Genomic DNA, 16113 nt, shown 5'->3' on the forward strand with positions numbered 1-16113 from the left:
GGGGATGGGTCAAATACAAAGAGTGAATTTCCTCATTGTGGGACAATAGAGGGATTTACATTACCTTTGAAATTTTATGTTTTCCCAATTGAAAATTTGTATTTTTGAGAGACAATGCTAATTTTATTTAATCTACAATTAAATAAATCCTTTACAAGGGGAAAGAGTGACTGAAATAATTAGTTGCTAAATATTTACTAGGGTTAGGGTTACATTTCAGTTAATATTTGGAATATTAGGTCAATGATAATTCATAGTTGACGTATATTACATATTTTTGACTTATTTCGAATAAAAATAATCAATTTTAATCAAATTATAAGTAAAACAATTCAGCTGTAACAAATTAGAGATTTTTTTGTTTTTTTTTTGGTTCAGAATAATATTTGGATGAAAATTGTGATCCTTTCTCAATACGACTGAAACAATCACCTTAATTTTTCCAATCATAATGAAAATAAATCGGGTCTGAAGGACCATTCAGTTACCATATCTGTTCCAGTGCATTTCATCTTTAGAAATGCAGTTATTATTCATGGGTCATGTGGGTCAGAAAATTTTAATAACGGTGGCCAAGCAATAACCAATGTACACTGAGGGGTGGCCAAAAGTAGATAGGTGCCAGAACCTCAGGCTCAATCTACACTGTTGCAACAGGATAATGAACAATCACGACATGCATATTTTCCAAATAAAGACAAACTATACTTTCCTACAGCCTGTGCTAACAATTGGACGCATATATTTAAACATCCATGCTGTCTAAATTAAAGGTGTAGTGGACAAAATTCTTTCAGTTTGAGTTCTGGGGCTAACATCTTATTCATTGTCATTACTAACCTACTTTTATTAAAAATCATTCAGCATAAAATTAATAATTATATGTACTAATATATACATTGAATTGATTGCTTATTATTAAAGTAGTTATTTATCTCTGATTTCAGTGAAGATTCCTAGATGACTTGCAGAGACATAATTTTTTCTTTACCCCATAAAACACAAAATCTAGTTCTGAAAAGAGCATGAATTCTGTATTCATCTTTAATGTTAGTATATTGATGTGCATAATTAACCACAGTGTTTTTGTTGTCAGCTAAATGTTTACATATAGAAAATTAAAATGTTGAATAAGTTAGAACATTCCACTTGAAAGTTTTACTGCTGCCACCGTCTGTATTAGAGGGAAAAATGGTAGGGGTGGCCAATGATTGAATAAGGGTGGCCATGGCCGCCCTTTTTTAGCTCCGCCCCTGCTATCTTCACAGTGATAGGACTGAAGAAGGGGTGGGGTTTGATGAAAGCCTGGAAAGTCCCTAGCAGTTGAGTAAATATTTCCAGATCGATCTGCTTGGTAGAGTATCGAATATGTAGAGGTCTTACTTTCAGAAATAATTAATAAAAAACCCGATATTTTCCACTTCGTCAACTTCCACCTTTACATATTTTCCTTTCCATTCCGCTAGAGGGCAGTATTGCGGTAAATCCGAGCCAATAAAAGGAGAAAACGCGGCTCAGTGCAGATCAGTCGGAGGGAGGGAAGACACAGCTGCCTGCATCGTTTCGGATAGAGTTAATTAAAACTGGATTTCTGCTCTGAGGGTGTCCTTAAACCGACTTTTAAACGTAACGAAGCTACGTGAGTATTGGCGGGTCCTTCATGCTTACATAACAGCTCACCACACTTTCCTTCTCTCTCATCTCCGTTTGTGACGCACGTGTTTTACTGAGGCACAGGTCCTCTTTATAAGGCTTCACAATGACACCTTTGTTCTCCACTTTTCCTCCCAGAGTCCTCCGAGTTCTCAGCAAACACCTAGGCTGAAGAAAGAAAGAAGGAATGAGCACAATCCTACGATTGGAAGGCCTGGATGTGAAGGCAGGCACTCAAGATATAAGGGAATTCTTTAAATCCCTGCATATACCTGATGGAGGGGTTTACATCATGGGGGGGAGTCTCGGTGAAGCATTTATTGCATTTGCCAATGAAAACGACGCACAGATCGCCTTGCTGCATAATGGTAATTTCCTGAAAGGCTCCATGGTGTTTCTGCACGCTAGCAGTATAAAGGAGATGGAGCAGAAATTGGAATCCTTTGGGAAGAAGACCGTAAGCCCTGAAAGGAAAACTCAATATCCAGCTGCAGATAAAATGCCAAGTCCACATGATGGCAGCGTTGAATTTAAGTCCAAATCCAACCCAAACGATGTGAGTAAATCTAAGCTGAAGGACGGGAGAATGACTAAGATGAAACCCAAACCCAGGAGGGAGGATCCTAAAATGGCTAAGGGGAAAACAACATCCAGGTCGCACTGTACTTCAGTTGCATCTTCATTTGATCCCGAAACTACCAGTCTGCCAGCTGCTTATGCAAAACATTTTCAGCTGAGCACAGTAAATAAGCAATTTTCAAATGAAAAACCTTTGGATACTAGTACTGCTTTTCTGCTTGGAGTTTGCTCTGTTCTTAAGAGTCTCAAGTCTGAAACCACTGTGCCAGCATTTGAGTTGAACAAGGATGTTAGCACAACCTTATCTGGAGATGTCAGAAGCCCAAAGCACACATCGGATTTGAAACCAGGCTACGTTCGACTCTTTGGGCTGCCATCTTCAACTACTAAAGAAGAAATCTGTACTTTTTTCAAAGGGTTGCATGTGAAAGAGGTTATAGTCAACGTTGAACTTGGAAAGGGTCATGGCTGCCTTGTGAAGTTTGCAAATATGCAAGATGCATCTGATGCTCTTAGCTTCAACCTGAAGTTGCTGGGCTCATTCTGTGTGGAGGTACGGGGAGGAGATGAGAAAATGTGGGACAGAGTGCTACAAGAATGCAGGAATGCATTAGATGCCTGGCCAAGTAATCAATACCAAAGATCTAAGGAAAGGGAAAAATATGAGAGAAAATCTGTTTCCCCTCTGCAGAGGAAGAGGGCAGCAGACAATCAAGTTCACCTGGAACCGCTGAAAAAGCCAAGACGTGACACTGAAACAGACTCTTCATTATTAAAAACCTCAGAATATACAGTCATGGTCCGAAACCTTCCCAAAACCATAACCAAGACTGAAATCAAAGAGCTATTTGCATGCACACACATGCCACACAGAAACGTGCTTCATCTGCTGGATGAAGCAGGAGACCTCACAGACACGGCTTTTCTGATTTTTAACCGCAGACAGGACTTTGACTATGCCATAAATCTCTCTGGCTGCCATGCAGGCTCTGGTGCCATTGAGGTTACTTCTATCACCAAGCAGATCATGTGGGGAATGATAGCCAAAAACAACCCTAGGAACCGTAGGACCGGTCCTACCGACCCAAGATTACACATTCACCTGAGAAAACCAGATGAACAGAAGACCGGGACGCAGCGGCGGGAGAGTCAAACAGACATGGCTCAGAGGTACATTTTTATTAGAAACATGCCTGCAAATGTAAAAAGAAGTCAGATCAGGAGCCTGTTCTGTAAATTTAATAATCTGAGCTTGGACGACATCATGTTACTGCATGACAGCGAGGGCCGCGGCAGGGGGGAGGCCGTGGTTACCTTTGAATCCGAGCAGCAAGCTGCCGAGGCCCAGAGGATGCACGGCGAGGAGTTCCTGGGGACAAGCGTGCTGCTTACTCTCATAAATGGCGAGCAAGTGGAGAACATTTTGAACAACTGAGAAACTTTGCCTGATCTGAGGTTGTTTTTGGCATTTAAGTCTTACGTCAGGATCACCTGTACATTTGCGTTTTTGTACTTTTCTTTTTGACAAAATGAATAATAAACGTTCCTGTTGATGCAAGATGCTTCAAAGCCTTTTATCCGACGATGAAAAGAAGACCAGGCGAAGTGTACAGATATTTTTTGGAAGGGGTGACTGGAGATTTTCTCACCCATGACAGAATTCAGATTTTTTGGTTTTGACTTTGAATCAGCATGGCTTAATCATTAGAATTAGAATTCTAAAGGAAGATCAGTTTTTGTTCTAACAAGTTCTAAAGCTCCAGGGTTCATATTTGCCTTTTGTTAAAACAGGAGAAACAAACTTCAACAGGATTTGCAAGCAACTGCTAAATAAAGAAAAGGTAGTTTAACCGCAGACGGAAACGGCTGCACAGGAGGAAGTAACATGAAAACGTAAATAAAAGTTGTCGGGGAGAACGCCCTGGGTAATATGCATTCAACAAGATGGAGCAAGCCACTGGAGGCGGAGTCTCAGGGCGTGAGGAAGACCAAGCCATTGGATTTAACAGTATTACTGTAGTTTTGTGAGACCAGGAAAATGACTTTTACAGTTACTTCAACAAGACCTTTATTAAACCTGGACAAAAACTAACAACTAATACAATTGGTCAACTAAAACATGTCCTGTTCATGTTGTGAAAAACTTCCATTTATCTGAGGAAGTAGGAAAAAAAACTTTATTGGTGGGAAAACAAGATGACACATTCAGTATATATAAATGTATATACACAAAAGGGAAAAAAGACTCCACGTCTGTTGTGCATCTGTGAGAGAAGGATGAGTGAGGCGCCATCTTCTGCTGATCATTTGAAATACCTCTTTGGACCATCTGGATATCTGGATGGACCTAAACAACACAGGAAGAAACAAAGACGACGAAAGGTTCAATGTTCATTCAGTTTTTTTTCTTCCCTAAAGCGATTCTGTGAATCTTTGTAAGAAAGTATTAAATCTTTTTTTTTTTTTTTTTTCCAAACTTGCCAATTTGAACAATTTTTTTTGTTACCCTACCACACAACTAGAATTTTTTTTTTCTTGTACCTGAATGATTACTTGGATATCGTTCGTTGTTGCCTTGCAATCTTGGAGGTGGTTTGGAAAAGTCTGAAGACCTCATGGGAAAGCTGCTAAATGTCGATGGCTGTGGAGGTAAAAGAAGCAGAAGACCCAAACTTTTATCCACAGTCCAAAATCCAGCTTGAAGTATTGAATCATAAAGTGAAGCAGGCTGGCTTTAGCTACTTATTGAAGAGAGGAAAACAGGCTGTACCTCTGGAATGCTCCTCAGCCTGTAATCCATCAGCGCGTCGGTTAGTTTTTGTGTCACTTTCAGGACCAACTGAGCATCGTTTTCGGTCTCTATTCGGAAAGAGTCCTAAAGACAGAAATGACAAATAGTCTTTTATATATATCATTTGGTCAAAGGAGCGGAGATGCAACAGGAGGAGATTCGCACCAGGTGTTTGAGCAGAGCGGGAATGTTTTTACTCTCCGGGGCTTCTCCAAATAATCTAGGCTGGTTCACTGGTTTGCTCGTCGGTCTCTTCGTAAAGCCGTCCTGGAACTCATTAGGATACGCTGCGTTTGTGTTTTCACCCATCGGTCCGCCCCTTCCATAGCCATCTGGTCCAGGACCCCTACTGTCCGGGTAAGGACCCATATTCATACCCCCGTCAGGAAACGCTGGTCTTGGCATAAAGCCTCCATACCCAGGTTCTTCATATTCTCCACCTTGATAGTTGGAGGGAGCACCTCTATGAGGGGGGAACTCTCCTTGAAACCTGGAGTTATGGAACCTGGGACCTGTAAGATGCACAATAGCTCCATATTAATCCACATTCAATTCTTCTGTTTCATATCCTGTGAAATAGAACATCTAAGAAGTTAATTATTGCACTTATTCAAAAAATATAGTAAAACATGGAAAGATTTGTTGATTTTTCATGGTAAGCAGGCCACCAAACCCAACATTTTACAGAAGACCTACTGAATGCACAAGCAACAGTGATAACAGTAGCTAACTAAAATTTGCATTGAAGATAACCAAGGAGTGGAGCAAGGCTGTTATCCCACATAAATGTATCCAGGACATGGATCCCACTCACATTTGTCCAGAAACAGAGGCCGGAGGTTTTAACCTCAGCTAAGGAAAGAAGGAGCCTGATCGTTCACCCTTTCAGATGGAAGTAAACTGCAGAGACGTGAGGTCTGAAGTAATCCTCCTGCTAATGACGCACAGTGGGTAACCAGTTTTTTTATATAAGCAACACAAGGCGTCAAGATGAAGCAGGATCCTTTCATATACCTATACTGAGAATAATTAGAGAACGTGGCTCAAAGAATTCTCACATCTACCGTTACGTTTAAAGAAGATGGCTTATGAACGTTTTAACCTTTTCTTTTTCCCCCTCAACAGCCAAATCATACAAAGGACCATACAATGAATTGATGTGTTATAATTTACAGTTAAGACTAGCAGTGGATCAATGAAGAGTAGACTATACATAGTTTTCTGTTTTGTGAATTGCATTCTTCATGTAATTTTCTTTTAGAACAATGTTTAGGGAAGACAGAAAAGGTACAGCTAAATGTTTTATAAGTGTTTTTTTCTAACTGTATAACATGGAATTTTATATAGTTCTATGTGCACCTTGCATTAAGCCAAAACCTTTGAAGATAACATGTCTGTGGTCCAATTTCAAGCTGCTTGAATAAATCAAGTCCAGTTTTTTAACAAATGTTAGGAAATTGAATGTAGCTGAATTACAGCTTATAGAATAAATAAGCTGGATATCATTGAGAAAGGACCACAGGATGCAGATGTATGAGAACGTCACAATCCTTGAGAATAAACTCCATCATAATGAGGAGGTGTGATTAGGGAACTAACAAGTAGTTACAGCTAACCACATGATGGGATGAAGATCGGTGGTTTAGGGGAGTTAATGGAGCCTTGAATGGGACTAAAGATCCTGCATTAAAAGGGATTCAATTCATGAGTCTGAAGATTACTGATGCTGGGATAAGGTGGATGGGATCCAGTTACCCCAATCAAAGTACATGGAAATCAGACACTCCTGAACATGATGTGGCTTTTTCTTTCAGAGCACAATAAGTTTAAAACGCACTTGTTTCTGTTGCTGAGTTCTTAAAAAAGCAATTATATTCATTAAAAGAAGTTGTGGACATTCAATTATTGACTCACTGATTATTTCTACATTTCATTGCTTGAATCAAAGAAATTTGGGATGTGAATAAAGTTGTATCAGCATTTAGCTGAAACCTATGAAGGCCACATGCTTGCTGCCAATCAGCAAGCCGTCAGAGCTGCTGTTAAGTATGTGGCTGTGTGATCTAGCTGACCGCAACGCTGTGCTTTTTGGCTAACTTTATTATTTGAAGGGTTTAGCATTAAGACAAATCGATAAAAAGCAAACCACTGAAACGGAAGAATAAATTATGTGAGATGAAAAAAGGGAAGTTACAAAACACAGCAAAGGCATTAGCAGGCAGAGGAACCATTAGTCGTTGGTGAATAAGAATCACTTTCAGATACAGAAGTGAGGTTAGCTCTAAAAAGGCAGATGTACCATCAAAGAGAGGACATCTAAATGGCTTACGACTGGGAGAAAAACAGAAGGAAGAGAGGCCACTATGGACGACAATAGTGGCATTAATGTAAAGAAAAAAAAAAAATCTTGCAATAATGGAGTAATTCATTCAGAAAGAGACCAGAACAAGTAATGGGTGTAAATACAATACAGTACATGCGTATGCTTGTGTTTTAAACCAAATTTTGAGGGTTTTATCAGCTGTAAGCCACAATACACAGAAATAAAAAATGTCACTGTGGGTAGTTAATCTAATGAACCTTAACTGAACTGAATAAGTGAAACAATTGTACCATAAATGATTTTCTAATTGACCAAAAGGAGCTCACCAAATGAAGGACCCATTGGCCCCATCCCCTTATTCGGTGGAGGCATTGCTGCAGGAGCAGCAGAACCTGTGAGAAAATAAAAACGAAGAGACACATAAAATCAGAGGAGTGCTGCATAAAAGCATTAGTAAATGTAATCCATTAGTTCTCTGCATGTAATAGTTTAGCACAGAAGGAAAAAAAGCAAGATCACTCACGGAGTCCCTTAAAAGCAGGAACCAGATAGGGCTCCTTCAGAATCACCTAAAGGCCAGAAGAGAAACAGGGAAATGACAATTTACATAAGCTATTGCAACCCCCCCCCCCCCCAAAATAAAAATAAACAAATAAACATATATATTTACTATTTCCCTTTGCCTTTAAAACAAATTTCTAAATGTGATAAATCATTTTAATTTTTGTGACCAAGAAACAGAAAGGTCTCAACTTAATATCTGGGGAAACATTAAAGAAGAGAGAAGTTGAAAATACACAGGTGAATAAAATTGTTGGTACTCTCCATTTAATGGCTGAAAAAAGAATAGTCACAGAGATAAGTTTAATCTGACAAAAGGTATAAGAATTTTCTGAAAATTACTAAATTTAAAGGCACACTATGCAACATTTTTCAGTTAATTAATGTGTTCCATAACGTTTTGGATGATTAAATTAGTCATTTCAGGTTGAACAAAGGTATTCTCGGCCGCCCTGGTGGTCTGTGGGGGAAATACCGCACTTGCAATTGCAGGAGCCCTCGACCCACACCCACAGGCTCAGAAGTCTCGCGAGAGTCAGTCTTGCTTTACGGCGAGAACTGCTACACGCCCCCAGTTAAAAGCATGCTCGTTGCTAGCACAGTGGCGATCTTTGTGCAGTTATCATGGCGGAACCAGCGTGAAAACAGCGAAAGCCCATGTCGGAGCAGGCAAGAAAGAGGAAAAGGGCTCCGGACAGAGAGAGGAGTCGTACACGGGTGAACATCTGGCAAGCTTTTTCCGAATGGCGAGAACTAAAATAAAAAGAAGGCTGCAAGGCTGACGCGGACCTCGCGTTTCTGCTGATGCGATTGTAAGTAACATTGGAATGGTTTCTCTCTCTCTCTGTGTGCATGTTCATATTTTCACTGTGTTAGTCATTCGTTGCGTTCGCCTGTCTGCTAAGCTCAAAACAATCGCGCCTGGCTTGACGGAGAAACCAGGAGAACAGCTGTGCATATTTACGACAGTGCACTTTTACTTTCGCCCTCTGGGGGGAGCCTCGCTGGAAAATCAACACCGGTTGCATAGTGTACCTTTAAGTTAGGCATTTTGCTTTTCAACTACACTTCAATAGAATGGAGCATTTCAAATAGTTTTTATAGAATATAGAAGCAAATTAAATATATCTTTTAAAAACAAAGCGGAGTGTGTATGACATCATCCGCGCGCGCCGGCTACCATTCATTCATCCTGTTCGCTGAACTGCTGCTAGTTTTACTCACATGTCTAAGATGTCTAGTTTTACTACCACAGATGATCTCGCTCTCGAAATGGAATTGAACGATTCAGATTAGCTAGCCGAATAAATAGAAGGGGTAGAGCGTAGCTGCCTGTGGCCCGGGCTGCCTGTCACAACCGCAGTCCGGCGTGTGGATGACATCATACATGTGCCGCTTTGTTTAAAAAATATATAAATATAAAAAATATAACCGCGGATGTCTGGGGGACAGTGATTCGCCTACATGTTATGAATGCTGGCGTACCATAAAGATTATATTCTGAACAGTTTAGTTTGTGCCTTCAACTCGTTGCCCATAGGAAGAAGTTACTTGGATTACAAAACCTAATATCTTCAGAACGGCTCCAAATGAAACAAAACTAATATAGGTGAGTAGAACATGATGTAATAACGTAAAATCAAGGGCCCAATGTAAAAAAACAACAAAACAAAACGGTGTCCCCCTTTAAAAGCATTCCTACTTCATCCTTTGTCAACATTATTTTCTCCATCTTCCATTTTAATAATAAAAAAAGGTGCTCTCCGCTGCGCATCTTCACTGTAGCTCACAGCCACATCTAGGCCCTGATTGGATTTAACGACGGGAATGTAAACAAAAGTTCAGATCTTTCAACTTCATTCGCAGGTGAGGCGACAATCTTTTACACCCTGTTTGTAAAAAGGAGCCTGTACAATGATCCTACTATAAAAAAAAAAAAAAAAAAAAAAGCTGTGATATGTGGACGCATTGTGTGTACTGTATCTATCCCATGCAACTTTTTCTTCCTTTGACACATTCTTCTTCTCTGACTATTTGAGCTGATGTAACAAGTCAATCAATCAATCAATCAATCAAATGTCATCAACTTCACCAAAGTTATGCAGTTCACCTCACAGTTTCGCTCCAGATCTGCCCTTCAGCATAGAGATAACATGGGAATTCTTTGCTTCAACTGCGAAATTCATGTTCGATGGGAATGTGCCTTTAAATATTTGCTATAACGTATTAAGCAAATATACAATAATATGAAATGTATGTGCATTTTTTAATGTATGACAAAAGTGCTAAAATCGAACCTTTGTGTTGATCATAATAATAAATACTGAGGCTGAACTGTGGACACGACTTGATGGCATGATCAGAGTCTGGACATTGGAAGGAGAGCAGAATATGATTAATCTCAACTCCGACCTAAGGATGATAGTAATATTTTGCTGCACAAGGCAAACACTTATCAAACAATTCTTGTCAGTGACTTCTGTTCCTCTCAGCAAACATTTTGTTTCCATTTTTTAAGAAAAAAACTGCTCCAGTTGTCTCTGGTTTGAAGGAGCCTTTTTCAGACGGGATTTTTCAGCTTCATCCAAAGATGCTAAATAGGATTTAGATCAGGGCTCATAGGAGGCCATCTTAGAGTAATCCAATGTTTTCCTCTTAGCCGTTCTCGGTTGTTTTTAGCTGTGTGTCTGCGACCGACGTACAGCTCTCTGACACTGGGGAGGAAAATCCCTTGATAGTCTTAGGATTTCATTGCACCAAGCAGAGACTCTAGTCACCCTGTGCCAGATGAAGCAAAGCAGCCCCAGAGCATAACAGATCCTCCTCCATGCTTCTCAGTAGGGACACTGTTCTTTTCTTAATAAGCTTCATTTTTCCACCTCTGAAAATATAGCTGATTTTTGCTGGCAAAAGGTTCCATGTTAGTCTGATCTGTCCATAGGACATTCTTGCAGAAGCTCTGAATTTGATTTATTTGTTTTCATAGAATTTGTATTATCATAATTATGCATTCAAGTTACTTTTGACAATTATGGGTTTATCTTTCATTAAAAGAGGTGCACCAATTTGGTCAATGTGCGCATATAACTTAAAAACCTGAAGTTTAAAAATTCAGCTCTTAATGTGAAAAACATTAAATCACTCTAAACCAGACTGATAAAAGAAGCCACTCTTAAGTTGCAGTTATAATACGTTAATTACATACCTTAATCTGTCCCCTTCCCTCTGCTTTTTCCACTTCTGCAGCAGCAGATTTAATTGCCTTTCTGACCACAGGGTCTTTGACGCCATCCTCCTCTTCCCAGGTTACCTTATCAGGATGAGTCTTTTTCTGTTTAAAAAAACCCAAAACACAACACATTGAAATTGGTTGCTTTCAACAAAGAGGCTCTGTGGCTTAGGGAAACAGCTGTACTTACCATATATCTGTAGCTGTGCTTCCAGCCTTTGACGTGATCAATCATGTCATGCTGCACACGATGCAGGGAACACAGTTTGCACTGGTAGTGCGGTTGGACAGCTTGACTTGGGCTGCGGTACTCCCACACATACTGAAGACCTGCAGACAATTATCGATAGTAAAAAAAAAAAATACATCTAAAAAAAAAAAAAAAAAAAAGTCTAAAATACCTCACAAAAAACCAAAGCTGCTTTTTTTAAAACTACTTTTTTGTTAACAAAAACAGAACACAACAAAACTCAGGAGACCGGTCGGCAATTAAGTTGTTTAAATTATGAAACAGTATCTGATGGTTTGAACTTCTCCTGGAGCACGTTTCAGTGCATAATCTAGAAATAGAAAGACTATGGCACAACCCTAAACCTACAAAAACATCCACCCTAACTAACAGGCTGGTCAAGGGCAGCATAAATGACTGAATCAGCCAATAGGTGCTGGGTAGGGATGGGTAAAAAAAAAAAAAAAATCAAAAAAAAAAAATCGATTTAATCGATTTTGGATCGACTGCAGTACACTTTTGCAAAATTGATGTGTAGGGAATGAGATTGATTAATTTTTATAGTGATGCATGTGAAGTTCACATTCAAATGAGCAGCCGTGTGCAAAGTAAGTAACACACCGCTCAGCAAAGCTGTCCCAACTGAAGTCTGATGTCTGGAACCAATTTGGATTTAAAACAGCTAAAGAAAATGTGCTGGATATGTGACATTAAGGTGACTTCCCACTACAATAATAATGAGTGGGGCCTTGCATCTCGTGCTACAGGCCACCAAGATGACTTCAAGCCAAACAGCTGCAGATATAGCCAATAGGCTGACTGAAGACATTAACAAATTGGGTCTGACCAGCAAACACCCTGTAGTTGTTACAACGCTGCAAATATGGTTTGTGCAGTGGAGATGATGCAGCTCATGCATGTCTGCTGTGTCCCCACTGTGTCACGTCTGCTTGCTCCGGTGAGGCCTCACTTCACTTCACCATTGTGGAAAACGACTCACGAAGTTGAACTAGCTAGAAGAGCCTTTTTACACCTGAATCCCCGCTATTTTTTTTCCTCATGTCCCTCCATTGCCGCACAAACCTGCCCCCACTTCCTCACTGCCTCAGCCGTATCTAGACCCACAGCTAGTTTGTGATCGTCCCTCTTGCGTTGTGGTGTGGAATAATATACCACAGAACATGCTTCAATACTGGGCATAAATCAAAAAATATCAGCGACAAGCTCACTGCGACACATTGCTGCAGGAGGATAACCAGCGCTTTACAAAGTAAATTGTAACTTATGATCAGGTAAATAAAACATTATAAAACTGAACTCAAGTTACATATAAATAAGAGTTTAAAGACTCTAGCAACTTCTAGCTTTGGTTTTCTGCTATATGCCAAGTAATAAACTGCATTTTACTAGATAATAACACATTCATTTATTGCATAGTGCGCTACTTTATCAGTTGTGTGTATGCATTCAAGAACAAAAGTTGTTTAACTGATGTCAGTCTCACTGAAATAAGAAGCAAAAAAAAAAATTTAAATCCAGATTTTCAAGAAAAAACCTGTCTCAAGCTCTGAGTAAAGATTAACTGCACAACTAAGCCTCAACAACAACCCAAAAAACCATATATATATATATATATATATATATATATATATATATATACATACATACACAAATTTTTTTTTTTTGCTTTTTAGAATTATATACAACCAAAATTCTGACTAAAGATGCATAAAGGTAATAGAAATATGACCCCAAAGAACTATCATAGTTAAAAAACAAGTACGGAAAACATGATTTTTATTTGCTGAAAATTGTTTAGAACAATGTTTTAATTTTCTTTCACAATAATGCATTATTATTAATTTTTTTTTTTTATCATCCAAAACTTTTTAAGAAAAAAACTGAATTCATATTAGCACCATGCCCTGTAAAAAGGGGGGAAATTATTCATTTTCTTACCGATGATAGTTTCTGTGGCGTCCTTTAACAGCTTGCTCAGTGAAGGCATTGTTTGGAAAGAATTTCCTTTGGAGAACACTGCAAAAACACAGCAGTGGTCAGAACAACATAACTTTAAACAGTAATCAAAATAATTGCTTGCCCAAAAACTACCAACTATTCACTGCATTAATGATACGCTGATGGAGCCTGCAAGATTACTCCAAAATTTGCAACAACTAATAACCAGGGAGCATACTTTCTGATTAACTGAACACCAACAGGCATTCAAACCCCTTCAAACTTTTGAAATTCTCAGAGAAAAAAACAAGAACAGCTCTCCGCCAATCCCCACTTAGGCCCACACTGGTCTGTGAGACACTATAGATGCAGTGCTTCCACCGGACTCACTGCTGTGCCACAGAAATGAAGCATCTGCCCATTTATAACATGATGACCAGGTGAAAATTGGGTCCATAAGAAAGTTACCAGTGTAAACACTGTATTTGCCAGCATTTAAACGTTTAAACACTTATCCAACTAAAGTGATGCTGCTTATAATGCTGCAACACCTCAGGAGAATGTGTCGCCATTGAAGAAGTTTTTACCATCTAAACTGGCCGCCTGTTGAGTCAGACAGGAACCAAATAGAGAGTTAAAAACTGTGTGAATGGCACCGAAATAGTCCCCCAAATGCTGAGCAGTGAGCATGTGCCCCCACCACTCATAAGCTGAAGCAGAGAGACCAAGGTCTCAAGCTTCAGCTCTCAGCACAGGAAGTGGTGCCGTGTGTCAGAAGACTTACCTATATCACCAGACTGCGGTGGCTTTCTCTGTCAGCACGGAGGGAATAAACCCACAAGGAGGAGAGAGACACATACAGGAATTAGTGACAGAATGACACTCAGCAGAGGACTGGACACCTCATCCACGTCCCCTACACCATACATGCCGCAGAGCAGTTTAATTCCTTCATTCTCCGTGAGCCCTACGTCACGCAGAGACTGCCACGGGAATCAGCTTTTCTTGACTCCGTACAAGTGATGAATACTCATCACATCAGAACAGCAACATTAAGTTACCGCTTCTCCAGGGGGAAACGTAGAGCTGTAACACTGAGGATAACCAGTGTTCAAAACACATCCTTGTCTGGAGCAGCCAGATAACAGAGCACTGAGGTAAAGACCTGCCTGCTCCTCTGGACAGACAGATGTATTAATAAACAGAAAAAGATGCAAAAATAAATACAGTTGCAGCCCTTCATCCAAGGACTGATATGAATGTTGCTACTTTTATAAGAAGATACTGCCCACTGGTGTTACACCTGGATAGTACAACAAATCACACTAGAATTAGTTTCTAATATTTACCACATGTACCACAAAAAGTCATGGGGCAAACGATGCACTTAAGAATGGTTTTAAAGGACCATGTGTGGTTGAAAAACAGGCTAATTATTAATTTTGTCTCGACTGCAAGTTAGGCAGCAGAAATCTCCTAAAAGTAAAGCTCTAGGCTTCAATAATTGGCAGCCAAACCCCTGACAACAATCAGTGCCAGTAAAACTGGGATTTCTGCACAACAATGTATGGAGAGATTTGCATTGAATGATGCTGCAGCACCAGGGTGTGATAAAACCAGTAGCCCAGTTCCATAAAAACCAGGGGCTTGGACTGTACTTCTTAGGATGGTTCCTAGACAGATTGAAGGCTGAACCAAAAAAATAAATAAAAAAATCTGAGGTTTATGAAGATCCAAGTGCAAATTAAATACCTTCTTCTTTTTCTTTTTCTTAGGATGATGTTGCACATTATTCGGTTGCTCGTTAGTCGTTTGCTCATTATTTGGTGGCCCATTATTCGGGTCCTCAATTAATGATGGGTCCTGAATCGGTTCCTCAAGAAATGGTGGCCCTTGGATCTGTTCCTGAAGAAACTGTGTCCCTTGGATCGGTTCCTCAAGAAAGGGTGGCCCTTGGATCTGTTCCTGAAGAAACGGTGGCCCTTGGATCGGTTCCTCAAGAAAAGGTGGCCCTTGGATCGGTTCCTCAAGAAAAGGTGGCCCTTGGATCGGTTCCTGAAGAAACGGTGGCCCTTGGAACGGTCCCTCATTAATTAGTGGGGGCCCATTATTTGGTGCTGGTTGATCTTCAATGGGATTAGCCTGCGCATCCATTTGGTAAGTCTCCATAGTTTCACCACTGCAACAAGAAACCGAAACATAATCAAATCTTAAACAACAGGACGGGGTGTTAATATCTATATTATACAATCGAAATTGTATTTTTCATTAGTGGGCCGCTACCATGACGATGGTATACTGATGATGTAACTATGTCATTTTCGCTATTAATAAATTATCTGAAATATATATTAGAACCAAAGCAAGTATTCGAGGTTTGCGTATATTTTCCCCTAACCCCCCCAACATTTCAGATTATTTTAGCGTCGATTTGCATCAGAGGCCTTGCTAACCGTCCATGGAACTCGTTTCCCTAAAGATCAGCGGTGTCTGTTTATAAACTCAAAGTCATCAAAGCTAAAACTCATTAAATGGCACATAACTTGGACAAAAAATATGCATCAGCACTCATACCTGAGAAATTGATTGCAAAACCAGAGTTTCTATAAACCAGCAGACGGTCTGTACTGTTCCTTTCGGAATAAAATGGGCACTTCTCTGACGAGTTTAGGTAGACAAATATGTGCCCATAAAATAAAACGAAAAACAAATTAAAAGAGATATTTTTTAAGTAAACGAACAGCTAAATGGGTTATTTTCCAGAAAATTTTAACACATTTTCATATTTC

At 39.7% G+C, this 16113-nt stretch overlaps 2 protein-coding genes across 3 annotated transcripts; one reads left to right on the forward strand and one right to left on the reverse strand.

Moving 5' to 3' along the window:
* The first annotated feature begins 1337 nt into the window (after positions 1–1337).
* rbm12ba (RNA binding motif protein 12Ba) lies at positions 1338–7967 on the forward strand. The gene is made up of 2 exons (XM_038291060.1): positions 1338–1639; positions 1792–7967. The coding sequence occupies exon 2, from the start codon at positions 1841–1843 to the stop codon at positions 3665–3667; it is 1827 nt and encodes a 608-aa protein (XP_038146988.1). The 5' UTR covers positions 1338–1639; positions 1792–1840; the 3' UTR covers positions 3668–7967.
* On the reverse strand, positions 4276–16043 carry si:ch211-197h24.6. 2 transcript variants are annotated; one of them, XM_038291061.1, is made up of 12 exons: positions 15899–16043; positions 15077–15503; positions 14109–14136; positions 13325–13402; positions 11327–11466; positions 11113–11238; positions 7870–7915; positions 7673–7738; positions 5189–5535; positions 5003–5107; positions 4774–4873; positions 4276–4579 (listed from the first exon to the last, which is right to left on the reverse strand). In XM_038291061.1, the coding sequence occupies exons 2-12, from the start codon at positions 15491–15493 to the stop codon at positions 4536–4538; spliced, it is 1497 nt and encodes a 498-aa protein (XP_038146989.1). In that variant the 5' UTR covers positions 15494–15503; positions 15899–16043; the 3' UTR covers positions 4276–4535. The 2 variants fall into 2 exon arrangements, with proteins under 2 accessions (XP_038146989.1, XP_038146990.1); XM_038291062.1 differs by lacking the exons at positions 14109–14136; positions 15899–16043 and having other exon boundaries at positions 15077–15216.
* Between the last annotated feature and the right edge of the window lie 70 nt (positions 16044–16113).

This window comes from Cyprinodon tularosa, unplaced genomic scaffold (assembly GCF_016077235.1).
Source record: "Cyprinodon tularosa strain WSP-4 unplaced genomic scaffold, ASM1607723v1 ctg291, whole genome shotgun sequence".
NCBI lineage: Eukaryota > Metazoa > Chordata > Actinopteri > Cyprinodontiformes > Cyprinodontidae > Cyprinodon > Cyprinodon tularosa.

What these genes read in the sequence shown, in the direction of transcription:
- si:ch211-197h24.6 (XM_038291061.1), bottom strand. Translation starts at nt 15,493, where the DNA reads ATGGAGACTTACCAAATGGATGCGCAGGCTAATCCCATTGAAGATCAA. An exon ending in ACCGCAGTCTGGTGATATAG is followed by an intron (nt 13,403 to 14,108) that starts GTAAGTCTTCTG and finishes GTGTTTTTGCAG; the next exon opens with TGTTCTCCAAAGGAAATTCT. An exon ending in GGCTGAGGAGCATTCCAGAG is followed by an intron (nt 4,874 to 5,002) that starts GTACAGCCTGTT and finishes TTACCTCCACAG; the next exon opens with CCATCGACATTTAGCAGCTT.
- rbm12ba (XM_038291060.1), top strand. Translation starts at nt 1,841, where the DNA reads ATGAGCACAATCCTACGATTGGAAGGCCTGGATGTGAAGGCAGGCACT.